Source organism: Saccopteryx leptura, chromosome 8 (assembly GCF_036850995.1).
Source record: "Saccopteryx leptura isolate mSacLep1 chromosome 8, mSacLep1_pri_phased_curated, whole genome shotgun sequence".
NCBI lineage: Eukaryota > Metazoa > Chordata > Mammalia > Chiroptera > Emballonuridae > Saccopteryx > Saccopteryx leptura.
This window is the reverse complement of record NC_089510.1, coordinates 51516496-51543011: the sequence shown is the minus strand read 5'-3', so window position 1 is coordinate 51543011 and position 26516 is coordinate 51516496. Positions and strand designations below refer to the sequence as shown.

At 39.1% G+C, this 26516-nt stretch overlaps 1 protein-coding gene across 2 annotated transcripts; it reads left to right on the top strand.

The window, feature by feature from the left end:
* Window positions 1-1023: 1023 nt before the first annotated feature.
* On the top strand, window positions 1024-26235 carry MIX23 (mitochondrial matrix import factor 23). Of its 2 annotated transcripts, XM_066347154.1 has the most exons (5): window positions 1024-1082; window positions 14545-14670; window positions 21252-21398; window positions 23438-23497; window positions 25939-26235. In XM_066347154.1, the coding sequence occupies exons 1-5, from the start codon at window positions 1032-1034 to the stop codon at window positions 25987-25989; spliced, it is 435 nt and encodes a 144-aa protein (XP_066203251.1). In that variant the 5' UTR covers window positions 1024-1031; the 3' UTR covers window positions 25990-26235. The 2 variants fall into 2 exon arrangements, with proteins under 2 accessions (XP_066203251.1, XP_066203252.1); XM_066347155.1 differs by lacking the exon at window positions 14545-14670 and having other exon boundaries at window positions 1027-1082.
* The last annotated feature ends 281 nt before the right edge of the window (window positions 26236-26516 follow it).

The following is a 26516-nucleotide window of genomic DNA, read 5'->3' as shown; positions in this document are numbered from 1 at the left end:
GAGAGGGGCGCGTGACGCACTGGGAGTGTGGGCGGAGCTTGAGGGCGGGACCTGCGAGACGCGCGGGACGTGCGAGATCTGCAGAATGTGCGGACGGTGTGTCTGGCGGCTTCTACTTGACTCAGCGTACTTGACGCGTTCTTAAAATGCTCTGGTGGAGTATGGGCGTGGTGGTGGCCCTTTGCAGTATTATTCTTTGCGTCTAAGAAAGCACTTGTTTTAAAAGAAGAAAAGTAGTGTGCTCAGTGCAGAACTTTTGTAACCTGTAGACTCCCGATCTTTGCGTCTAAGAAAGCACTTGTTTTAAAATAAGAAAAGCAGTGTGCTCAGTGCAGAACTTTTGTAACCTGTAGACTCCCGAAATCACAGTTGAGATAAATCAGTATTTCAGTACACTGTTTTCCCAGTGTTTTCAGTGAATACAGTATATACCTTTATCGAAAACACATAGTTGTGGCCCCGTGACCCCTACTCCTTGTTGGTTTTGGGAATATCTCGCAGGCTAATTGAGAAATTAACATGTATACTTCTGTTTAGCTATTGTTATAAAGCTAAAGATTATTTTCACCCTGTTCAATCCTTATGCACCCGTACTGCCAGAAATGTCTTTTCTTGACATTTCTTAGAGGTCCCAAATTCATAACGAAAGTCCCTCAGATTTAAGGGCAAGGGGTAGAAATTGGTGTGGGAGAGTTAGAAACTACTACTTTATGTTTCCTCCTCCAACGATCTGGTTGGTGCGACGAGGAAATTGTTTCCTTTTTTATAAGAAGATGGGATTAGGCTAAAATGATTCTGACATTCTTCAACCCATGCATTATGGGTCAGCTGCAGGACAGTTAAAGGGGTGGGAGTAAACAGCAGGCACAGCCGAATTCTAGGTCTCGCAGTGGATGAGGTCCAGGGAAAAGACAATCCCTGCGTCCAGCTTGCTCGTGGAGATTTCCCTCGAAATATTTTGTCAGGCAGCGCTGCGGACGCCTTTGCTCCGCGGTGATTGGCTCGCGGCGGGGGCCTCTCGTTTGTTCAATATGGCGGCGCCCAGTGGCGGTGTGAACTGTGAGGAGTTCGCCGAGTTCCAGGTGATGGGGTTTTTCCCAGTGGCAGGCGTGTCTTTTCTTTTGTCCCCAGACCCTGTTTCCTCCTCCGGCCTAGAAGGGAGTGCAGACTAGTTGTGGAGGAAGCCGGCAATTCAAGACTCTTTTTTTTGAGCAGTTGGAGGTCATGGGGGCGCGGGATTGGCTTCAGGGAGCCACGCTGCTCCTTGGGGGGTCATGGGTCTCTCTGTGCTGCCAGGCCTTGAGTGACCACTGGGGAAACTTTAGGTGGCTGCGCGGTGGTCAAGTCGAGCTTAGGCCCGGTGGGTAGAGATTGTAACAATCTTTTAGCCATCTCCTAAAATCTGTTCCTAGCCTGTATCATTCTCTCGTATTTTAAGTTGAGCATTTGTAGGAGATTAAAAAAGAAAAGTGAAGAACTTATTTATTTGATAAAACAACTTGGTACAAGTTGTACTATTTTGATGGGCAGAACGTTTGGAGTCTTGGAGGGGCGATTGATTAATTCCAATACCTGCCCTGGTGCTGCTGCCTTCCCAAGCATTAGAGAAAATGTAACATTCAAGAAAAAGGCTTTATCTTTTGTATATTAAAACACTAGAGGCCTAGGGTTAAATATTAACCCGTGAATTAAAGAACAGGGGTTTGGATTTTGACCAAGTTGCAATGAAAGTTGTCTGTTCCAGTGTAGGCACAAATGTACTGCCATCTAGATAAAGAGTTGAATTTAAAAATAGTGGCCTTACCAGTGTTGTTTTAACTAAAGGTACTGAAAAATCATTTCACACGTCATTGACCTATCTGTAGTAAGTGTTGTGCTTTGAACCATTTTGTAGGGAGTGGTATTTTTTAAAATAACCTCAACAGACTGAATTATTTGACAAACATTATTTGACGAAAGAACTTTATGTAGATTCTTTTAGAGGGGTTGTTCATTTCTTGAACCCTCTTCACCATTCAGCTGCTTCTCAGATTAGCTCCGCACAGCTAATCAATCAACCCTTTGGGAATTAACTTTTGAATCTATAAAAGAAAATTATATTAAGTAACATTTAAAACTGCTTCCATTTCTATAATAATTTAAATCTCTAAAACCAAATTTAAGAGGATCTCTTTGCTGTTAAAACATCCAACAGTGTTTCTAAAGAACACTGACTTCATTTGGAAGGTCAGATAAAATGTTATTAATGGGGCAAAAGCTAAACTGTTGCCAGAACCATTCCATTCACAGAGATATGTAAGTAAAAAGATTATAAAGTAAGTCTCAAATCTGGGGGAAGTTTTAAAATACTTTTTCTAGGACTTTCCCAAACGCATGGTTTATAGTGGAGAATATATCCTGGGTTAAAAGTCAGAAGATCTGGTTTTCCAGAGCTGGCTGGCTTTGCCACATCATTTAACCCACTTTTTCAACCATCAGTCGATCTGCCTGAAATTTCAAGACAATCTGCGAAAGAGTTAACTATCCTGATGTTGTATGAGGATTATAGACCCGATGAGTTAAGTTGAATTTGCTTATGCTCGGTGCTTTCTGCTCTATTGGTCCCTGAAATATTTCTCTTATGTTCACCGGTCCTCAAGGGTAAAAAGGTTTAAAACCACCGATTTAACCTCATTGTGAATGACAACATTTGCCCCTACTGCCTTAGAGGTACACAAGAACATCAGTGAAAGTGCTGTAAAATTGTAAAATTTTAGTATAGCTTTAGGTTTAGATGAATTTGATAAAGCTGTAGAGTGAGGTTAACTGGCGTACTCACAAATTAGTAAGGCAAAGCTTAAATTTACATTTTCTACGGAGGTATCCTAAATGTGAAAAGCACTACCCTGAATAATTTGGCAGAGAAACATGTCATATATTTTTTATTATAAAGATTAGGTGGAAAAAAAAAGATTAGGTGTGTTTTTTTCAGAATTTTATTATGAAAATATTCAAACTGCAGAAAAGTTGAAAGAATTGTACAATGAACACTCATGTACCCACCATCTAGATTCTGTAATTGGTGATTTGCTGTATTTACTGTATTACATAACAATCCATCAATCCACCTTTTTTATTTTTCTTATGCATGTCAAACTAAATTGCAAGCATCCATATACTTCACCCTTCAACATGTCTTTCATAATCATCTCACTAACCAGAGCTTAGTATTTGTTTGCTTTCTTTCTGTAAAATTTATATGAATGAAAAACACAATTCTTAAGTGTACCATTGAGTTTTGATATTTACATATAGCTACATCAACTTAGGGGATAATACCATTCTTTATCTCTGAAAGTTTCTTCATGCCCCTTCCCTATCTATCCCTGTCCCATTTTTCTTCTTTCCTCTGACAACTAGTGTTCTGATTTTTTCCCATATAGGTGCATGGTAGAATTTAAGAGTTTTTAAAGTATTTTAAATTTTTACAATTCTTATTTTTCTATTATGAAAGTTGGACTTAGCACTCCTGGAAATTAGCACTCTCGTTTCCAAAATGAAATAAAATACAGAAAAGAACATTTAAAAATGAATGTCTGGAATCCCACTTTAAGGTTAGAATTTATTGAATATTGTATTAGTCTGCTAGGGCTGCTATAGCATATACCACAGAGTAGTTGACTTAAATAACAGAAAATTTTTTGTTTTTCACGGTCTGGAAGCTAGAAGTCCAAGACCAAAGCCCTGTGAGGATTGGTTTCTGGTGAGCCTGTCTTCCTGGCTTGCAGACTTCTTCTCACTGTATTCTCGCATGGCCCTTTGTGCATGTAGAGGGAGAAAGATCTCTGGTATCTCTTTCTCTTACAAGGACACCAGTTCTGTGAGATGAGCACTCTACCTTAATTACCTCTTTAAAGGCTCAATCTCCAAATACGGTCACATAGGAATTTTGGGAGAACAAATGCAGTTTATAAAACTTAACTGCTAGGTACCAGGCACTTGAGAAGACCCAGTGAACTGGATATAAAATGTAGAAAATATTGAGAATATGAATGAAATGCTATCACAGTTCAGAGGGAAATAAATCGAGAGTTGATCATTGTGTTGAGCCTTAGGTGGATAGGATCAAGGGTATTTGGGGTAGGAAAAAAACAGTATATAAGGCAGAAATTTTTGTGAATTTGGGGAAAATAGCCAATCAGTACTGCTGGAATTCAGGATTTATGCAGGAGCACATTGGGATTACACAAAAGATTGCAACCAGATTGTGGAAGGCCTTAGATGTCAAGTGTGAGATTAAAAAGTAGCTTTTGAGCAGAGGGGGTGAGATGATCAAATAGGTGCTTTAGGGCAGTGGTCCCCAACCCCCGGGTCCACGGGCCATTTGGTACTGGTCTGCAGAGAAAGGAAAAATAACTTACATTATTTCTGTTTTATTTATATTTAAGTCTGAACGATGTTTTATTTTTTAAAAATGACCAGATTCCCTCTGTTATATCCGTCTAAGACTCACTCTTGACGCTTGTCTCGGTCACTTGATACATTTATCCGTCCCACCCTAAAGGCCGGTCCATGAACATATAAATATTTTCTGACATTAAACCGGTCCGTGGCCCCAAAAAAGGTTGGGGACCACTGCTTTAGGGAGATCCATCACTTGTGCCATGGTCTTTGTTCAGGTGCCGTTGTTTTTGGCACTGGCTTTATGATAGGCATCATTCCTTTCTCTAATATATCCTACCTTCAACCTAATCTCCATAATATTGTGGCTTTATCATGTTATCTTCTAAGTTTTAGAATCTGAACCATGCATCTGATTTTAGGCGTATATGACTAAGTCTAAACTACTTAACATGGCATACAATCCCAAAGTGCTTCTCTCTAGTTAGATCTCTTACCTCTGTCCTTATTCATGCATGTTATCCCCTAAATCCGTGCCTCCTCCAGTGTATATTTGATCTCTGCTGTCCAATCACGTAGACCTACTTTTCTCTGAACGTATCACTCCCTTTGTTATTTCCATGCTTTTGTCACTTACGGCTACCCTGAAATTCCTTCTTCCTGACCCTATCTGAGATGCAAATCTCTCATCACCTGAATAAAATCAACTCAGTATTCCTTCCCAGAATGTTTGTCTTGGTATTTCTGTTAGGAGTATTGATTCATTTATACGTAGTTGATTTTGAGTTATATGGTAATTAGGTAGAGACTAAATAGACTATTTTCTAGCATCATTGATGGTTCCTTTTGCAACATGCCCAGCTGGTTTTCTGTCCCTGTGCCTGTGGGTGATGAGTATCGGAGGACTCTGGCATTTGTAGACAAGTCTGTGGCTTAGAGGGAACACACTATGAGCACAACTGTAAAAATGGGATTTGAGGAACCAGGTCTGTCTAAAAAAAAGAGCATCATGGGATCTACTTCTGGGTACCTTTGTGCAGAGGCTGCAGACAAAAAAGGTTAAATTTGAGATCTTTGTTTTGGAGTACATTTGTATTTTACTGACCTATGATAGATCTTTTGCCACCCCAACCCCCATATACCCTAAAAGCTGCTCAAATAATAAAAGGATTTAAGGATTAACCTTAGGTGTATAGTATAATCGGAGGAGCAATCAAAGTTTTCTCTGCTCCTTCTTACTACTAAATATGGGCATTCCTTCACTACTGAAATTGCCTTCCAAGAGGATGAGATTTTACCTCACAATTACAGGTAAGACATAAAATGCAGTTCCAAGATAAGTACCTAAATAATTTTAGAGTCAACCTAAAATTAGGAAAACATATATTGGAGTCTGTTCTTGTTTTGAGGAAGGTGAAAGGTAAAAGAGGCTGGAGGCACTACAAAATTCGAAGAGTTCTCTTTTTGTTATGCTTTGCCATTTTGAAGCTATTCAGGGTTCCAGGTTGTACACAAAGATGGAGCCTTCAGAGAGCCCCCGAACTGTGTGTAATTATGTATGTATTATCTCCAAACTCGTGTTGCAATTTATTGTGTATTATCTGCTCAGGGGCATCTTCTGTATATTTTCTGGGTGAAGTGAGAGAGTATGCTGTACCATGGGACTGAGTGTCAGGTAGTTAGTAATTCTTTTGAACGAGACTCCTGAATAACGGCAGCACTTTTGTACCTGCCTTAACCTGCCAATTGCTGTTAGGCTGTGAGGTCTGCCCAGGCTTTCCTCTAGATCAGGGGTAGTCAACCTTTTTATACCTACTGCCCACTCTTGTATCTGTTAGTAGTAAAATTTTCTAACCGCCCACCAGTTCCACAATCATGGTGATTTATAAAGTAGGGAAGTAACTTTATAAAATTTATAAAGCAGAGTTACAGCAAGTTAAAGCATATAATAATAATTACTTACCAAGTACTTTATGTGGGATTTTCACTAAGTTTGGCAGAATAAATCTTTATAAAACAACTTACTATAGTTAAATCTATCTTTTTATTTATACTTGGTTGCTCCACTACCGCTACCGCCCACCATGAAAGCTGGAACGCCCACTAGTGGGCGGTAGGGACCAGGTTGACCACCACTGCTCTAGACCTCTAAGAGTTGTATTGAGAGCTCTGGCACTTTTTCCACCATAAAGAAATCTGTGCCTAGTGGGTTTATAGTTCTTTTCCTTTTTCCTTTCCAATTTTGAGAGAAGTTCCTTCTTGCATCTTCTTCTTTCCTTTAGCTTTATTAGTATCTTTCCTATGACATTTAAGAATAGCTTATAAGCCCTGGCCAGGTAGCTTAGTTGGTTAGAGTACTGTCCCAATGCACCAAGGTTGTGGGTTCAATCCCTGGTCAGGGAGCATACAGGAATCAACCAATGAATACATAAATAAGTGGAATAACAAATCAATGTGCCCCCCTCCCCCTCCCTCCCTCCCTCCCTCCCTCCCTCCCTCTCTCTCTCTCTCTCTCTCTTTCCTTCTCTCTCCTTCTTTCTCTCCTCTCTTTCTTTCTCTCCCTCTCTCTAAAAATCAATCCATAAATAAAAATTAGAGAATAGCTTATAGTTCTCAGCAATCCCTGAACAAGTACATTGTTAGCTTAGAGACTGTGATATTTTCTTGGATTCAGTACTGTGCAATAGAACTTTGTGTGATAGTGGAATTTGCCCTATCCAATATAAGTAGATGCTAGCAGCATGTGGCTCTTGAGCACTTGAAATGTGGTGAGTGCAGCTGAAGAATTAAATTTTATTTAATTTTAATTAAAATAACCTCATGTGGCGAGTGTCTAGATCATATATTGATAATTCTCTAGAGCCAAGCTCTAGATCATATAGATATTGATAATTCTCTAGCACACAGAAAATAATTGATATAGTTGATAATCTACATTTTGTAGGTTCTGTGGGGAAGACTGTGAAATTAACTTCTCACCTAGTAAGTGCAGATGAATTCCCACTGCTGTATAAGGAACTTCACAGTATGTTCATATTGTTTTATTGAAGGGGAATTTGACTGTATAACTACTGATCAAGCTCAAAATTGGTTAAAATTGAGGGTAAATCAAAACCCTAGGATGCATTTTCTTTTCCCAATAGATAAAATAATTAGTAAATTAAACAACAACAAGAAAACGTAGGCAGTATCAAACTAGATAATCTTCCACCTGGATTGCTGCATCAGTCTCCCAACTAGTCTTCTTCTGCCTCTACTCTTGTTCTAGATTTCGTTTTTCACACTTGAACATTTTTTAAGGTTTTTTTCCCCCCTTAATTTTCCATTGGTTTAGGGAATGGAGGGAGAGAGGGAGGCGTCAGCTCCTTGTCCAACTTAGTTGTTCCATTTAGTTGTACACTCGTTGGTTCCTTCTGGTCTGCCCTGACTCCGGATGGAAGCCACGAACTTGGTACACTGGAACAAAGCTCAATCCACTGAGCAAGCCAGCCAGGGCCACACTGTAATACCTTAAGTAATTGTTTCAGAACACAAATTGATTATGTAGCCCCACTGTACCTAAATACTTCATTGGTTCTCTATCACTCCTGAGAAAAAGAGTAAAATCCTAAAATGTGACCTATAATGATTGGGCCTCATTTTACATCACGTTTTCTCTTACTGTCTGTACTTAAGCCACATTAACTTTTGAGTTCATTAAGCACTTTATTTAAATGATTCTTGTCTAGGTCACCCATGATTTCCATCCTGCTGAGTCTAAAAGTTAATTTCTGTTCATATCTTTCTTAACTTCTTAGTAGCATTCAACACAGTTGGACCATTCCCTCAGAGTCTCTGCTTATCTGACTTCTGTGATATCACAGTCTGTTTCATGTAGTTTTAGATGCTGGAGTTCTGTCTTGATCAGGGTTCCCCTTCACTCCTACAGTCTCTCTCAGTGATCACTTCTAATCTCATGGCTTTAAATAACATCAATTTGTTAATATAACTCTAGCTCTGCTCAATGTCAGACTAGTATATTCAACTTTCTACTCAGATATCTAAAAGGCATCTTAAACTTAATATGTCTAAAACATAATTTTAGGCCCTGGCCGGTGGGCTCAATGGTACATTGTTTGGCCAGTGTGTGGATGTCCCGGGTTTGATTCCCAATTAGGGCACATGGGGGAAGGTGACTGGCTCCTTCTCCCTCTTCCCCCCTCCCTCTCTCTCTACCTCTCTCCTTCACTCTACTTCTCTCTCTCTCTCTCTCTCTCTCTCTCTTTCTCTCCCTACCCCTCCTCCCCCTGCAACCAGGGCTTGATTGGTTCTAGCTCATCTGACCTGGGCACTGAGGATGGCTCCCAAGCATGGCCCCAGCTGGGCAGAGCATTGGCCCTAGAGAGGCGTTGCCAGGTGGATCCCTGTCGGGTGCATGTGGGAGTCTCACCTCTCTATCTCCCCACCTCTCATTTGGTAAAAGAAGATAAATAAACAAACATAACTTAAAAAACTTTTTATTTTAAGAAATTTAAAACATACACAAAGGAGAGATAGTACCATGAATTTCCACGTGCGCATTCTTTAGCTCCAGCAGTTCATTCATGGCCACTCTTTGTTTTGTCTGTATATCCTATCACTCACCCCATCCTAAACAGATTATTTTGAAGTACATCCCAAATATATCTTTTTCTATAGATATTTTAGTCTATATCTTTAAAAGATTACAATTTTAAACATAATACCAGTATAACATACAATTAACAGTAATTCTAAATCTCATCAAATAATCTGAGTCAGAATAGAATTTTGTGTGTGTGTGTGTGTGTGTGTGTGTGTGTGTGTGTGTGACAGAAACAGATGGGGACAGATAGGGACAGACAGACAAGAAGAGAGAGAGATGAGAAGCATCAATTCTTTGTTGCGGCACCTTAGTTAATTGATTGCTTTCTCATATGTGCCTTGACTGGGGGGCTACACCAGACCGAGTGACCCCTTGCTCAAACCAGCAACCTTGGGCTCAAGCTGGTGAGTCTTGCTCAAACCAGATGAGCCTGCGCTCAAGTTGGCGACCTCGGGGTTTCAAACCTGGGTCTTCTGCATCCTAGTCTGATGTTCTATCCACTGCGCCACCGCCTGGTCAGGCTTTTTTTTTTTTTTTTTAAGCAAAGAGTCAGGAAGGGAGAGGGATGAAAAGCATCAACGTATATAGTAGTTGTGGCACTTTAGTTGTTCATTGATTTCTTTCTCATACGTGCCTTGACCATGAGGCTCCAGCTGAGCCAGTGACCCTCTTACTCAAACCAGTGACCGTGGGGTTTTGAACCTGGGTCCTCAGCATCCCAGGTCAACACTACCCCCTGTGCCACCACTTAGGTAGATTAGATCTCGATCTGCCTTCTCCTGTTAAATCTTTTCTTCTCCAAGGCTCGTCCTTATCGTCAATTAATGGCACTTCCATTCAGTTGCTCAGGTCTCAAACCTGAAAGTTACCTCGTTTTCTTTTCTCACTCCCCCACCACCAGTGCATCAGCAAGTCTTATCTGTTCTATTTTCAAAATAGATCATGAATCCAGCTTCCTTTCCCTAATTCTACTGCTACCAATTTATCAAACACCTTTATGTTGCCTAGACCACCATAGCAGTCTGCTAAATGGTTACCCTCTTTCCATTCCTCTCTCTAGTCAATTCTCCACATAGCAGGAAAAGTTATCATTTAGAAACATTGTTTAGCCCTGCTCTCAAATGAATAAAAAATTTTTATAAAAATAAAAATTAATTGCTTATATCATCCCCTTGCCTAAAACTTTGTTATCTTAAAACTAGAATCCTTGATTGCTTCTGTGGTCTCTGTTGTCCTTCATTTTCTTCTGCTCTGACTTGACCTTATACTGCTTTCTCCCTTATTCACTGCTAGTCCACTTACCTTTTAGTTCTTCAAACATCCAGAAGTTTGTTCTTGCCTCATACTTTTTTACTTATTCCTCCAGATTTTCTTATAGTTGGCTCATTCATATTAGGTCTCAGCTCAAATACTTTATCCTCAGGCCTTTCTTGATCCCCCTACCTAAGGTAGGGCTGTTCAACCCCACCCATCACTCTTCATCCCGTTAACCTCAGTTTTCTGAAACCCCTTGTCTGCTGTTTCAGTTATCCACAGTCAACCAAGGTCTGAAAATATAAAACAAAATTCAAGAAAAACAATTTATAAGTTTAAATTGCGTACCTTTCTGAGTAGCATGCTGTCCTGTTCTATCCCACATAGGACATGAATTAGTGTATCATTTCCTTTGCTACCCTTTCTGTTAGCCGTTTAGTAGCTGTCTTGGTTATCAAATCTACTGTCTTGATATATCAGTGCTTGTATTCAAGTAACTAGTACTACTAATGGACCCAGAGCAAAAGAGTAGCGGTGCTAGTAATTCTGCTATGTCAATGAGAAGCCATAAAATGCTTTCTTTTAGTGAAAAGATATGTGTGTATAAGGGAACACACAGTATATATAGGGTCAGTACTGTTCGTGGTTTCAGGCATCCATTGGGAGTCTTGGAATGTATCCCCCGGATAAGGGGGGACTACTATACTGAAATTATCTTGTTTTTTGATGTGCTTTATTGTCAGTCTCCTTCCAGAAGGAGGTTTTCTGTTTTATTTACCACTGTATCCCTGGTGTTTAAAATGGTGCCAAATAAACATACTAGATATTAGTGAATATTTTTTGAATGATGAGTGAATTAATAAGGGGATGAACTCTATGGCACTCTCTCTAATTACTACCTATGCTTAAAAAAAGAAAGATTGTTGAGGCCTCTCCATGAAGAAAAAATTTTTATCTAAAAGGTGTAATGTAAATGTTAGCCTCAGATCAGTTTGATTTTATTTTAAATTTTAACAATTGATTTAGAGGGAGAGAGAGAAACATTGATTGTTGTCCCACTTATTTATGCATTGATTGGTTGATTCTTGTATGTGCCTTAACCAGGGATCGAACCTGCAACCTTGGTGTATTGGGACGCCACTCTACCCAACTGACCTACCCAGCCAGGATGATCAGTTTGATTTAAGAAATCATTTTTTAAAATATGTTTTTTTAAAGATTTTATTGATTTTGGGAGGGGAGAGAAAGAAGGGGGAAGGAGGTGAGGAATGGAAGCATCAACTTGTAGTTCTTGCTTCTTGTATGTGCCTTGACTGGGACAAGCTTGGGGTTTTGAACCAGTGACCTCCGCATTCCAGGTCGATGCTTTATCCACTGCGCCACCACAGGTTAGGTTTGGTTTTAAAAGAGACTTCTTTTTTTTTAAATAGTCAAGTTGTAGGAAGTAAAGTTGGCAAGATAGGTCCCTGTCTACTACTTACCTATTTTTTGACTCTTAATAATGCTAACATTTGTTTGGAATTTGCCACTTACTGACATGATAACATCGTCCACTGTATATAAAATGTTATTTAAAGTTGCTTAGTGAATATGTTGAGATTAACCTATACAAATTCCAATGTACAGAGAATGGTGATGCTAATGACAAAAATAGAATGATTCAAGACGATCAAAAATAGAGGCCCTGGCCGGTTTGCTCAGTGGTAGAGCGTCAGCCTGGCGTGCAGAGGTCCCGGGTTTGGTTCCCGGCCAGGGCATGCAGGAGAGGCGCCCATTTGCTTCTCCACCCCTCCCTCTCTCCTTCCTCTCTGTCTCTCTCTTCCCCTCCCACAGCTGAGGCTCCATTGGAGCAAAGATGGCCCGGGCTCTGGGGATGGCTCCTTGGCCTCAGCCCCAGACGCTGGAGTGGCTCTGGTCGCGACAGAGTGATGCCCCGGAGGGGCAGAGCATCGCCCCCTGGTGGGCAGAGCGTTGCCCCTGGTGGATGTGCCGGGTGGATCCCGGTCGGGCGCATGCGGGAGTCTGTCTGACTCTCCCCGTTTCCAGCTTCAGGAAAAAACAAACAAACAAACAAAAACCCAGAAAGACACATACCCATGGCCTGGGGGCTCAGTTGTTTGGAGCAGGGACCTAACATGCCAAGTGTGCTGCTGGATCCCCAGTCAGGGCACATACAAGAATCAACCAACGAGTGCATAAATAAATGAAATAACAAATCAACATTTCTCTCTTTTCCTTTCCCTTTCTCTAAGAAATCGATTTAAAAATATGGAAAGCTAACAAGAAGAGGGGATAAGATATGTTGGTTTTAGACCTGATGTTTGCCTGTGTTTTATTAGTCGAAATTATCCTGCTACAAGCTGTTTTATTTCTAAATATCTAGAAAAGGTCAGTAAATTACTAATGAAAGATTAAAGACTGATAGAGACAGAACCTGGACTGAAGACTTAATCTGAATGGCCTAAATGGTTATTATAATTGGAAACAACGTAAGTGTTTACCAGTGGGGAAGTGGTCAGATAAGCTGTGGTACCTCCACATGATAGAATAATTATGCAACTGTGACAAATGTCTTCAAGGCATTTTTAATAAGAAGGGCAAATGTGCTCATGGTATAATGTCATAAAGCTGGACTTTAAAATGTTACATAGTATCTCAATTTTATTAAAATATCCATAGGTTTTTATAGAAAACTAAAGGGATATGTTAAAATACTGATGATAGTGGTTAACTATGAATGATTTTTATTTTCTTTAAAATTGTTTTGAAATTTTTCTAAAATGTAAGCTTAACGGTAGTGGATGTTTTTATTTTAACATAGATAAAGAAATAAAGGAGTTGATTTCAGTCATGGATTTAAGTTTGACAAAGGAAAGAAATAGGATGTTTGCTGAGGGAAATGAAGGATCAAGCAAATTGCTTTTTTTTTTTTTTTTTTTTTTTTAATAGAGACAGAGAGAGTCAGAGTGAGGATAGACAGGGAGAGACAGACAGGAACGGAGAGATGAGAAGCATCAATCATTAGTTTTTCGTTGCACATTGCAACACCTTAGTTGTTCATTGATTGCTTTCTCATATGTGCCTTGACCACGGGCCTTCAGCAGACCGAGTAACCCCTCGCTTGAGCCAGAGACCTTGGGTCCAAGCCGGTGAGCTTTTTGCTCAAACCAGATGAGCCTGTGCTCAAGCCGGCGACCTCGAGGTCTCGAACCTGGGTCCTCAGCATCCCAGTCTGACACTCTATCCACTGCGCCATCTCCTGGTCAGGCCCAAATTGCTTTTAATATACATTAATGTTGAATGAATTTGGATGTTTTCAGTAATAAGTCTGTTTCTAGTATTACTTATGTTTTCTTGATTTTGCAGAGATTGTGTTTGGGTAGGGGGACAAAGTTAAATAATTTAGAAAGAGAAGTGTACTACACTTTTTCTAGTGTTTATGTTATTTGGAGACAGTGTAGCTAATGCCCACTTTCTCTAGTGACAAATGAAAAGAAGTACTCTAGTCAAAATGTGGGGCCAAGGGGTTTTGCTGTGTAGGCTTACTCACCAGAGTCAGTCCTCCTAGCTTTTGTTATCATTTTTCTTTTGGTTGGTTTGAGAATTGGAGCCTTTTTGAGGGGTCGGAAATCTTTGGGAAGTGTGAGCTGAGGTTACGAAGAAAAGTAAAACTGATTTCTTGTTTGTTCCATAGACAAGAAAGCTATGAAGAGATTTGATTTCATTCCTTCTCTTGCAGTGTAATTGGTTTTACTTGTTTTTGTTACAAGAATTATACACAACCATATTAAAAAACCAAAAGCTTGAAAGGGTATAGGGTAATTTCTGCAAATAAACCACTACCGATCATTTCTTACATTATCTTCCCAGAAATTTTCTAGCCAGCACCACACTTGAGAATGATAGTGAACAGAACAAGCAGTCGTGCTGGGTTGATTTGGAGAATCTGTGCTGATGGAGCTCAGGAAAACTCTTCATTGTCTGTACTGGAGAGGAAAAGAGTGCACACTGTTTACTAAGTACTGTAGTTTTAAACATGAGTAAAACAGTCTTCACCCTTAAGATGTTCACATCGAAGCCAAGGAAACCAGTAAGCTGGTGCCTGTTACTAGAATTACTATTACATAACTCTTGTAATAAAGGTTTTCCTGTGGTTGCACTATATTTGACATGGTTTCCTCACTCCCACCTTGCATAGTTGTAAAATATCCAAGAGCTTTATTTTTTGGTTTAAATGCTTCTTTTATTTTTTTTTAACACTTAACTTTCTATTCAGGTTATTATTCTTTTATTTTAAATATATATAGGAATTACTCAAGGTGATGAGGACGATTGATGACAGAATAGTACATGAATTAAACACTACGGTTCCAACAGCTTCCTTTGCAGGGAAAATTGATGCCAGCCAAACCTGTAAACAACTTTATGAGTCTGTAAGTGTATCTTTGTATCTTTTCAGTCTTTCTTTTTTGCTTCCTTTATGCCTTTCTTTGCAGGCAAAATAACTCATTAAATAAATGTGTGATTAAGCTGTGGATAAAAGAATGATATCTTCAAGTTTTTTCTTGCCCACGCCTGAGGGTTGTATATAAGTTTTGATCTAGTTTCTACAAACTAAACAAATGTGTGATTGTATGCACATGTCTGTGGAAAGATGGTTCTGAGGAATGGGAGCGGTCATTTTCCGGCCCCTTCTTGTGCAGCCTTATGGAATGAAGGAGAGAGCAGAAGCAGTTAAGTACAACAGTGGAACAAGAGTATGAATGAATCAGTCCTGAGAAGCCAGACCACTGATAGAGGAAAAATTAACACCCTTCATGCCTTCTGTGTTTTGTTTCTTTCCACTCATCAGGAAGGGGAATAGAAGCATTTGGAGGTTGGGAGAGAAGGAAAGTCACAGATAAATTGTCTTTTCCTGAGAATTTGGTTTCTCAAGTACATATTTTTTCATTCACTCTTAAGGATTCTCTTTATTTCTCTCTTTAATTTCCAAAAGTAGAAAGAAAGAATAACATAGCTTCGTATTTTTTATAGTTTACTTATATCTTTTTAACTTGGAAGCTAAAGTTCAAATGGCATTTGCTTTTTTAGGCTCTACTGCAAGATTACTATTTGGATCCGTTGTCTTATAAAGAATGTATTATTTAAAACCTAATGTTCATTTCTCAAATATGAAAAAAACCAGTTTTGGATGAACTTATTCAGATCATTAACTGCTGATATTTTTGTTCTGCTTTTATATGACAGTATGTTCTTTTACTGAGTGGTCAGGTAATTTTAGTGGTTTGAGAAAATCACAGGTTTGTGGGCTTTAATGAGTAGAATCCAGTATTTGAAGTAGGGAGCATGCGTCCTAGTCTTAACATATTCTGAGGTCTGACTGTTCACTTAGTTTCTTTGGGTATATCTGTCTCAACTAAAGCACTAGAAATTTATGATCACTTTAATGATCGCCCCCCCCCCCCCCCGCCACTACCCATATAATCTCTATAACCTATTCAGTCATTTCCAATCTTCTTATTTAGAGATTTATATTGTACTGATTAACAACATGGATTCCGATCTAGATTGAGTTCCATCTCTGCTACTTTCTTGTTGGATGACCTTGAACATGTTACATAACCTCTTTGCCTCACCTTATTTGTAAAATAATATCATAATAGTGCCTCATTCATAGGGTTCTTAAGAATAAGTTAATATAAAGTGCTTACTGTACCAAATGTTTGACATATGAATGCTTGATGCTTCTATTATTAGTTATTGCTGTTTTTATTAGTTCTTATTCTTTTGTTGAATCTGGATACTTGCATACTAAATTTGGAACCTTTCTTACGTATGTATTTGGGTTTTTCTCCCTGTCTATATCCTAGAGGGATCTAGCGACATGAATATCATGCAGAGATCATCAAATAGGTTTGTGCCAGGGATCGGACATGTGGCACAGTGCCTGTGCTAATAAGTACCATTGAGTTTCCTCAAATACTGTCTCAGTTAAGAAGTGAAACTCTTTGAAATGCCTAAGCTGCTCTAGTCACCTGACTTCAGCTCCTGACCCTTCCTCTTACAGCAGGGAAGGAGTATGTACACTCTAATGGTAATGCTTCTTTATAGATGATCAGCAAAGTTACTGTGAAGCATTCATTTTAGAAATTCCAAAACTTAACGGTATACTTTTAGTAAAAATAAAATAATTTTAGTGTGATCCCCTTATTAGAGCATATTCCCTTCAATCTGTGAAAATTTTCTAGCTTTATTTATCGTTCTCAAGGTAAACATGACAGTCAACCCTGAGCAAGTGTTGGCTCGGGTGGTTAGAGCATCGGCCTTATACTCCAAGGTTGCGGATTCATTCCCTGGTCAGGGCACATGGAAGAATCAACCAGTGAATGCATAACTAAGTGGAACAACAAATCAATGTCGCTCTTTCTTCTCTAAGTTCAGTTTTAAAAAAATCAATTCTGAGCAATATAGTCTATGAACTTGAAACAGTGTTTTATACATGCAAAATTATTATCAGTGTCATAGATATTGATTTAGGGTGATTCTTAAGGGCATCTTTAACATAATGAACTTTTGAAATAAATGCTTCAATGTATGCGTCCCCTTGCACATTTTGTCAGAAGTTCTGAAAGAAGATTTAAAATTCAAAAAATGGTATGAAAAAAACTTAATTTTTGTTTGATTTTAATGATAGGGTCATAGTCAAGGCTCAAAAAACAAACCCAGCCTGACCGGGCAGTGGCGCAGTGGATAGAGCATCAGACTGGGTTGTGGAAGACCCAGGTTCGAGACCCCGAGGTCGCCAGCTTGAGCGCGGGTTCATCTGGTTTGAGCAAAAGCTCACCAGCTTGAACCCAAGGTCGCTGGCTCAAGCAAGGGGTTACTCGGTCTCCTGAAGGCCTGCGGTCAAGGCACGTATGAGAAAGCAATCAATGAACAACTAAGGTGTCACAACGCGCAACGAAAAACTAATGATTGATGCTTCTCATCTCTCTCCGTTCCTTTCTGTCTGTCCCTGTCTATTCCTCACTCTGACTCTCTCTCTGTCTCTGTAAAAAAACAAAACAAAACAAAAACCAGAAACAGATGATGTTTGGGAAATTAGAATTTAATTTAGAGTTTATTTAGAATCAACCTTTGTTTTAGAAAGAAAAACACCAAAAAACACTAATTAGGGAAAGTGTTGGCATTATATTTCCCTTAAGACAAAAAACATTTTAAAAATGATTAAAAGATGTGAAAATTTTATCCTAAAAGTTTCAAAGTTCTGATAAAATAAATAAACTAAAACTGAAAAGTCCTAGATAAATGCCCTTTCAACTAGTTTTGAATCATTCTCCTGCCTCACCCAGTGTCTTCATTTCAAAATTGCTTACCCCAAGTCAAAGGTAGTGCCGTTATGATATGCTTATTCAGGGGTAGTCAAACTTTTTATACCTACTGCCCACTTTTGTATCTCTGTTAGTAGTAAAATTTTCTAACTGTCCACCAGTTCCACAGTAATGGTGATTTATAAAGTAGGGAAGTCACTTTACTTTGTAAAATGTATAAAGCAGAGAGTTATAGCAAGTTAAAGCATGTAATAATAATTACTTACCAAGTACTTTATGCCAGATTTTCGCAAAGTTTGGCAGAATAAATCTTTATAAAACAACTTACTATAGTTAAATCTATCTTTTTATTTATACTTTGGTTGCTCCACTACCGCCCACCATGAAAGCTGGAACGCCCACTAGTGGGCGGTAGGGACCAGGTTGACTACCACTGTGCTTATTGTTCAGGATTTTTCTCCTGTAACCCAAGGCCTTCCTTGCCTTTTACCAAGTTTCTTAATAAATTGTAGGCACTCTCCCTCCAGAAGCACGCCTGCACCTTTCCCTTCCCGTCTCTTACCCCACAGGCATGCAACTCCTAAGCTCTTAAGGGTCCCCATGGCACTTCCAACCAGGGGAGCAATGGGCAGCAGCAGTTCATCCTGAGTTAACCCCCTGAGCCTGTCTCCAAGGCCCCCTTTTCTCTGACTTCCCAGTGAGCCCGGGCAGCCCCACCTAGGCTCTCCTGTGGCTTCTATGCTAAGCCCTTCCTTGATTCACTGTCCCCACCTTTAATAAACGCACTCTCAAAAAAATAACTAAAAACATACACACACACACACACACATATTTTTTTCCATCGCCTCAGTTCCTTAGATGAGCCCTTCGTACATACCAAAACAGTTCTCATGTGACCAAATCCTCAAGCATCCAAATTACCCAGTGAGCTAAGGCTGGCTTGGTGCTGGTAGGCTCTATCACATAATCTATTACTGGTAGGTTCATATCACATAATCTATTACTAGTTATTAAATGCCCTTGTTTCTTTGACATAGATGTACAGAAAAGTCCATGCATACTCCTCTGATATATAGCTGTTGATTCGGAATTTTATTTAAAGATGATTATGAAAACCAGATTCAAATAATTGATAATACAGAGCAAAAGATGACTTGCCTGGTAATTTTTTTTCACATCCAGTGGTTTCCCAGAAGCCTAATCTGAAGGAGAACTAATCAGGTGAGGGTAAGAGGGTGATTTGCAGACAGAAGTGTATTCACAGGAAAGGGGCAAGTTAAAGGGGAATATTGGAGGAAAGCCGACTCAGAGAAGGACACTTTGCCCTGGCCGGATAGCTCAGTTGGTTAGAGCATCGTCCCAAAGCGCAGAGGTTGCTGGTTCAATCCCCAGTCAGGGCACATACAGAAATAGCTTGATGTTTCTATCTCTTTCTCTCTCTCCTTCCCCTTCCTCTCTCGCTGAAATCAATAAATAAAAATTTAAAAAAAGAAGGAAGCTTTATAGTGAGAGAGATGGCAAGGTAAATGGACAAAATTTGAATTTGATTTTAGACTGCAGATAGAAGAATGTCGATTGTAACTGAAAAATAAAAAATTAAAATGCAGATAGAAAAAGATTATTTTGTTATACTTCTAGTTGGTGTTAGTGTTATTTCACCAGTTGCTGGGGAGTTAGATGAAATATCAAAGTGATTAAATAGCATCTGATATCCAAGCAGTGTATTAAGTCATATTGCCCCTAAGTATTAGAGGTAAAAAGGTATTAGTGAGTATTTTCTCGTAATCCATAGTTTTACAAAAGAGGAAACTGAAGTCTAGAAATGGTGATTATTTAGGCAGTCTTACATAGACAGCAACAGGGAGGGCTTCTTAACTCTGAGAATGGCTTTTTTCCTTCTTACTCTCTTTTGGGAGAGTGGTTCCTACTTTAGTGGCTCCTTTAATTTCCTGTAATTATACCCGAAGGAGTCAACAACAAAGCAGCAGCATGTTTGCCAATGAAATATGTACTTGAGACTATCCTTTTGAGTCCAGTGTTACAGTGAAATAATTGAGCATCGTAGAGAAATTTACTATTGGTGGCATTAAAATCTATTAGGCAGTTTACTTTTACTTTCCTTTTGTTTCCATGGATATGATTTATAACTAATGCTCTTTTAGTACTGCACTGTAGAAACGCAAAGTTTATTCTTTCCTGGAGAATATTAGACCAGTCATTCTCAACCACAGGGTTCCAATATGACCATTTAAGAAATGTGTTTCAAATAACTTATGAATAATGTTTATAGGATGATTAAGTTACTCCTGTGTTTTATCTATCTGTTCACACACACACATAACAGTTAGGTTATCCCTGTTTTAACTATCATATTAGGTTATTCTCTCTTTAGAGAAAAGAAGGAATGATAATTGCATGGGGCAAGTTAAATTTTAGTTAGAGATAGACCACTGTTATTTATGTACCATTATAACAGTGATTATGTATTTTTTTAGTGTTTTGCTTTTCCTGTTCCTTAAATTATTGGGATGCTGTCAAAATGTGGCTATGATTGTAGGAGTGTGTTTGAAACATGGCTATCATACTTCTTGAATCAAGGCAAAAAATAGATGTTAATTGGTATATTGGATTGGCTACATTAACATGAAGGTTAATAAGAATTGCTCTGTCAGGCCTGGCTGGATAGCTCCAGTGATTAGAGCGCCATCCCGATACACCCAGGTTGTGGGTTCGGATCTTCGGTCAGGGCACATACAAGAATCAACCAATGAAGTGGGAGAACAGATAGATGTTTCCCTCTCTCAAAAATTAATTTTTAAAAATATAAAGTTCTGTCAGATGTCCTTTCGATCAATACACATAATTAATGAAACCAACATCTATACTTACACATAATTTTCTTTATTAACACTAAAACTTTAAAATCTTGAAAAGGGCTCGGTCTTACATAGGTAAATGTAACTGTTTTTCTTTATTGTAACCAGAAGTTTCTCTATATCACTTACTTTATAATTTCTTACACTTGGTGACAGCATGAGGCTGAAGAAAACATGAAAGGACAGAAAAAGAGAAGAAGACTACCAACAGCAAGTGGCCCAGCAGAGGTGTGAGAGTGGGCACAGGGTAGAGGAACGTCTGGGCGATGGATGACTGAGGAGAGTGGGGGTGAGTGGGACTGGAGCCTGAGACGACAAGCCCAGTGGGGGACGCAGGACGAGGGAGTCAGGAGGACAGGTGGCAGGCCCTGGGAGCTTATTGTCACCTTTTAGAATGATTTTTATTTACTGATTTTAGAGAGCGGTGAAAGAGAGAAAGGAGGGAGGAGCGGGAAGCATCAGCTCCTAGCAGTTGTTCTTGTATGTGCCTTGACCAGGCCAGCCCAGGGTATCAAACCGGCTACCTCAGCGTTCCAGGTCGACGCTCTGTCCACTGCGCCACCACAGGTCAGGTCCTCGGAGCTTACTGAGGAAGAAGACAACCTTGACCACCGGCAGAAGTGCTTCCTTTGATCTGTTTTTAGGTGATTTAGCTGATAAGCACAACCTTCTTTTCCTTAGATTTCATTTAAAAAAATTGTTTTAGAAAGTATTACATTTCTGTAGTCTAAAGATAAGGATTTTTTAAAATTCTAATATGTGATAAATTGGTACGATTTTTCCCTTTTCACTCCTTTGTTCTTTTAGTTGATGGAGGCTCATGCCAGTAGGGACAGATTCATAAAAAAATGTATAGCTCAGACTTCATCAGTAGTAAAACACCTTCGAGAAGAGAGAGAAAAGAATTTGGACGATTTAACGTTATTAAAGCAACTTAGAAAAGAACAGACAAAGGTAAGTTGAGTACGGTTTACATTTTTTATTTTAATCTTTTCTCTTTTAAGGTTTCCATTGCTGAGGCCAAGGTTTTCTAAACTTAGCCTTCACAATAAAGGCAGTTCAGCCCTGGCTGGCTAGCTCAGTTGGCTGGAGTGTCCTCCAGACGCACCAGGGTGCGGGTTCAGACCCCAGCGGGGCGCACACAGGAGTCAACCGGTGAATACATAACTAGGTGTAACAGCAAATCAATGCTTCTCTTTCTCTCTCTTTCTCTCCTCTTTCAAATCAATCAATAAAAACAAATTTAAATAAAAGCAGTTTTTAATATGAAAAATTTAGAGTTATGATATTTTTTTTAAAATGACCAAGAGATTAAAACTTAATTTTTAGTGGACATTACTACATTTGGAAATATCCAATTATAAATTGGTAAATTAGTAAATCAACCTGCATTCCATAAACATAAACAGGATTTTGTATTTTAACAGACTCTTAAAGGTATTGACACACTGCAGGGCTGGGCTGTTAAATCAGAAACTGAAAAATCACTATTTGCAAATTAAGTCAAACAGAATTCAGTGACTCTTGTTAGTGGAGAGCAAAGTTCAAACATCCGTGAGTATTTGGGAATGTCACACATTGTGCTCCACCCTCAGTTCTGCCCTGTGCCTTTAGGGCCCAGAGGTGACTGTCTCAGCCAGTGAGTGATACATGCTTTTTTCCTCCTAAGTTTCCTGAATATTTCAAGCCTTCTTCCTAGAATTGCTAGCTTCTTTCTTTTCAAGCTTCTCTGACTAGAAGTGACTAGGAGTATGATGTACCTTGAGTTGGCTACTTTTATGATTAGGTTGGCAGTTATAAAGAAAATTAGAAAGACTTCAGCATTTTTGCCTCAGACCTCTGGGGCTGTATGGTCAAGGTGTGGAAAACTCCTGCCTTTCACGATCACTTGGGCCTCACATATTCCCCTTCCTTTCTCTGTTGTTTTCCTGATTCTTTTTTCCTATTCCAAATCAGGTTGCCATCTCCTCACCCTCCTTTTTACTCCTCTGTGCTGTCTTTACAAGTCTGTATTGTATGATGAATAATTAGAATGGAATTACTGAGTTTAAGGACATGTGAATTTATAGGTTTTTGATAAATCTTACCAAACTGTCCTTTATAGAAGTTGCACCCATTTATGTGTTTTTTTTTCCTTCAAGTGAGACGAGGAGAGATAAAGAGATGGGTTCCCACATACACCCTGACTGGGATCCACCAGGCAACCCCCGTCAGGGGCTGATGCTCTGCTCATCTGGGGCCATGTTCACAAGCGAGTTATTCTTAGCGCCTAAGGCAGAGGCTCCGCGGAACCATCCTCAGCACCCAGGCCTATGCGTTTGAACCAGTCAAGCCACTGGCTGCAGGAGGGGAAGAGAGAGAGAAAGAGAAGGGGGAGGAGGAGGGGTAAAGAAGCAAATGGTTGCTTCTCCTGTGTGCCCTGACCAGGAATCAAACCTGAGACTTCCACATGCTGGGCTAATGCTCTGCCACTGAGCCAACCGGCCAGGGCCCCCATTTATGTTTATAGGCCATTTTTATTTCTTCTGTGAACTACCTGGGAATTTGAGATTTTTTTAAGCTCTCAAGGTGATTATAATACACAGAAAGCTAGAGAACCATGGGTTTCATAAGATTTAACAATTGATTAGTTATGGGGAGAATGGGCTGTGTGTGTCAAAGAAAGTCCCAGAATCTAGCCCAGGTAAAACTATTAACAAAGAAGCCAAAGCAGCCTGGCCTGTGGTGGCGCACTGGGTGAAGCTTTGCCCTGGGACACTGAGGTCACCAGTTCGAAACCCTGGGCTCGCCCGGTCAAGACACATGCAGGAAGCAATTACTACTGCTTCTTGCCCCCCCCCTTCTCCTCTCTATCTCCTCTCTCTAAAAATCAATAAATTAAAAATAAATAAAAGAATGCAGAAGCAGCAGCTGATTTTGTTGGGAAAACATTACAGAATTTCGTTTTCATTTTTTAATTTAAATTTTCATAAATTTGTTTTTCTTTCTTGCAGTTGAAATGGATGCAGTCAGAACTGAATGTTGAAGAAGTGGTAAATGACAGGAGCTGGAAGGTATAAAATAATGTTAGCTCTCAGAGAGAACTAGGAGGGAGATTGATCAGCAAAGGGAAAGCAAGGGAGTAAGAGTAAGGAGAGCCCTGGGGCCCTTGAGAAGCCTTAGAGACCCTTCAAATACAAGCTACAGAGTTTCACTTAGGGGGAGGATGGGGGGTCAGCATCCAGATAGAGCCAACTTATAATTAGTTTTACAGTTCCGGTAGAATTGTATGACCTGTCATGGTAATAGAGTTGGAGATAGTCTATGTTTCCTAATACTAATTATGGGCATATTTGATATTTCAAGTTTTTACTCTAGTTAACTCAGAACCTTCACTGAGGTTGTTTGTTAAAATTAGCCTTTTTGAGCCTAGTTACTTTCCATAAATTTTCATGTCATTAGCTACCCGTCACAGTTGCTTGTTTTCTAGCATCTGATCCTGAAACATTTTTGTGCATAACTTTTTGGTATCTGATAACGGAATTTTATGGCTCGTAGATTCACCTACTCCTTATTACCATCTGCGTGGTTCTGCTGATGAATTAGATACTTTACCTGTAGTCAAAACAAAATCACAAAATCCTGATTTTAGTTTTCCAGAAAGGTATATATCTCTATACCTCTCTCTAAAACTGTATGCTCCCTTTTGCTCACCCTTTCTGGAGAGAAAAAAAAATTAAATATGAGGAAATGAACGGAAAGTTTTGTTTTATTCTTTGAAAATAACTAATGGAATGGGCTTAAACCAGAGAGGTCAACTGAACCAGAAACTAGAATGTACCAACTCACACAGCCATGAAAAAATTACCAAAAAATCCAAGCTGATTTTCTTTGCTTTATCACCTTTCTTTATCCTATCCTCTTTGCCAAGATTTCCTATTCTGCCCTTTTTACCAGTGCGGTAAGGGTTTGCTACTTGAAAGATTTTGGCAGTATTAGTCCATTTAAATCCTCAGGAGAGATACTGTTTACTTTTGGGATGGGATGGGAGAGGGTACAATAAATAACTGGTTTGAAAAATTTAGTGTGAGGTTGATGTAGATAAAATGTAGGAAGAGTAGAACAGTTTTGGATTTGGTATTTGTTTTAAAGGAAGTGTACTCCATCCACTCCAAAACCAGGGAGGGTCCCTATTTGTTTTAAACAGAAGAAAATGTAGCTGTAGTGCAGTAGGTCAGCAGAGGTGATTAAGAATCATTTAGGAAAAGGATTTGGAGAAACTCCGCTGAGTTGGATATATCATTCCAACCAGTGTGTCAAGGCCACTAATCTAAGGCCTCCTCTGGCCTGAACATGGGGATCTTCACAGAACGTGAGGGCTGGGGACTGACAGGTGATAAACTATAGGAGGGGAGGGCCAGAAGGAGTCTATAAACATTCGTGTATTTACTACCGAGCTTAAGAAGTTGAATAATAACAGCACCTTAAAAGCTTCCTTTGTATATTTTGCTTTTATTTTATGATAGTCCACAGTAACCAACATAGGTGTTTTTTTTAACCTTAAAAATGATGTTTTTTATGTTAATGAAGTTTCAGGGTAAAAAGTTGTGCACTACATTTTTATACACATGATTAAAAGTTTTTTAATATTAAAGAATATACAGTATAAATTCTGCCTCATCTCTCTTATAGCCACTTTCCCCCCTTTCCTCTGAATGCCCCTTTCTCTGAAAGGGTGGTACGTGCTTTCAGATGTTTGCGCCTGGTCTAATTTTAGATGTGTGCGCACGCACGTACACCCCCCCTTTGTCCTGCAAGTGTAAGCGTACTGTTCACACTGTATTTTCCTTATTAGATCTTGGAGATTTTTACAAATCAAAACATAAAGAGCTTCCTTATTCATTTTTATGCTTACATTTTATTCCATTGAATGGCTGTATCAAAATTTTTAGTTAACACATATTGACAGTCATGAAGTGTTTTTTTAACATTTATGATATGTAATTTTTTTGGATTTTTAGGAAGCAAAGTAAATGGAACAAAACAGTATATAAATTTACACTTTAAGAGAAGACTGGTCTCCGTTTCAGTATACCTAATTATAAGAAGGTCTGGCACTTGTTTAGAAAAGCACAGCATATTTCTAATCAAATATTATGTTATAAAAAGAAAAAACCCTTAAACTTATTTTCAATATCTTTGTCTAACTGTCCAAAATATGTCCAGAATATGGAACTGAAATGTTTGTTAGTTATTAAATAAACTAGCTTGTGATGATTTTTTCCTTGAATAATATAAATTTTATTAAAATTACCTTATAAATGTCCATCAAAGCCTTCCATGCTCTTAGCACTTGGTAAGGCCAGTTTGAACTGGTAAGAATACTCCTGTTTCCTAAAACTTAACCTGAGACAAATGATTATATCCTCCTCCTGTACCATGCTGTATCTAATTTAGTTCCAGGCCTAATTTATACAGGATAACTCAATGGCTTGTTTCTGTTTAAATATCTTAGGTGTTTAATGAACGCTGCCGAGTTCACTTCAAGCCTCCAAAGAATGAATGAAAAGATACTTTTTTAAAAAGGACCAGGTCATCTCATAAAAACTTAGCATGACAGATGTCAACAAGGCGGGATTCCTAGGATGATTTCTGAGCCAGCTGTCCAAGACCTTGTGTTGATTTCAGCCCCACTTAGTCAAGACCTCAAGTATAAATAATTCTGATAATTATGGAGAAATCAACTGCTATTTTATACTGATTCTGTAAAAAATGTTTTGTAACTATTAAAATAATTTTCTGACTCAGTGTATATATTTATTTGATTATTTTTCTTTTCTTTTTTTTTTTTTTACAGAGACAGAGAGAAAGAGGGATAGATAGAAACAGAGAGAGATGAGAAGCATCAATTATCAGTTTTTCCCTGTGACACCTTAGTTGTTCATTGATTGCTTTCTCATATGTGCCTTGACCGCGGGCCTTCAGCAAACTGAGTAACTCCTTGCTCAAGCCAGCGACCTTGGGTCCTAGCTGGTGAGCTTTGCTCAAACCACAGATGAGCCCACGCTCAAGCTGGCAACCTCGGGGTCTCGA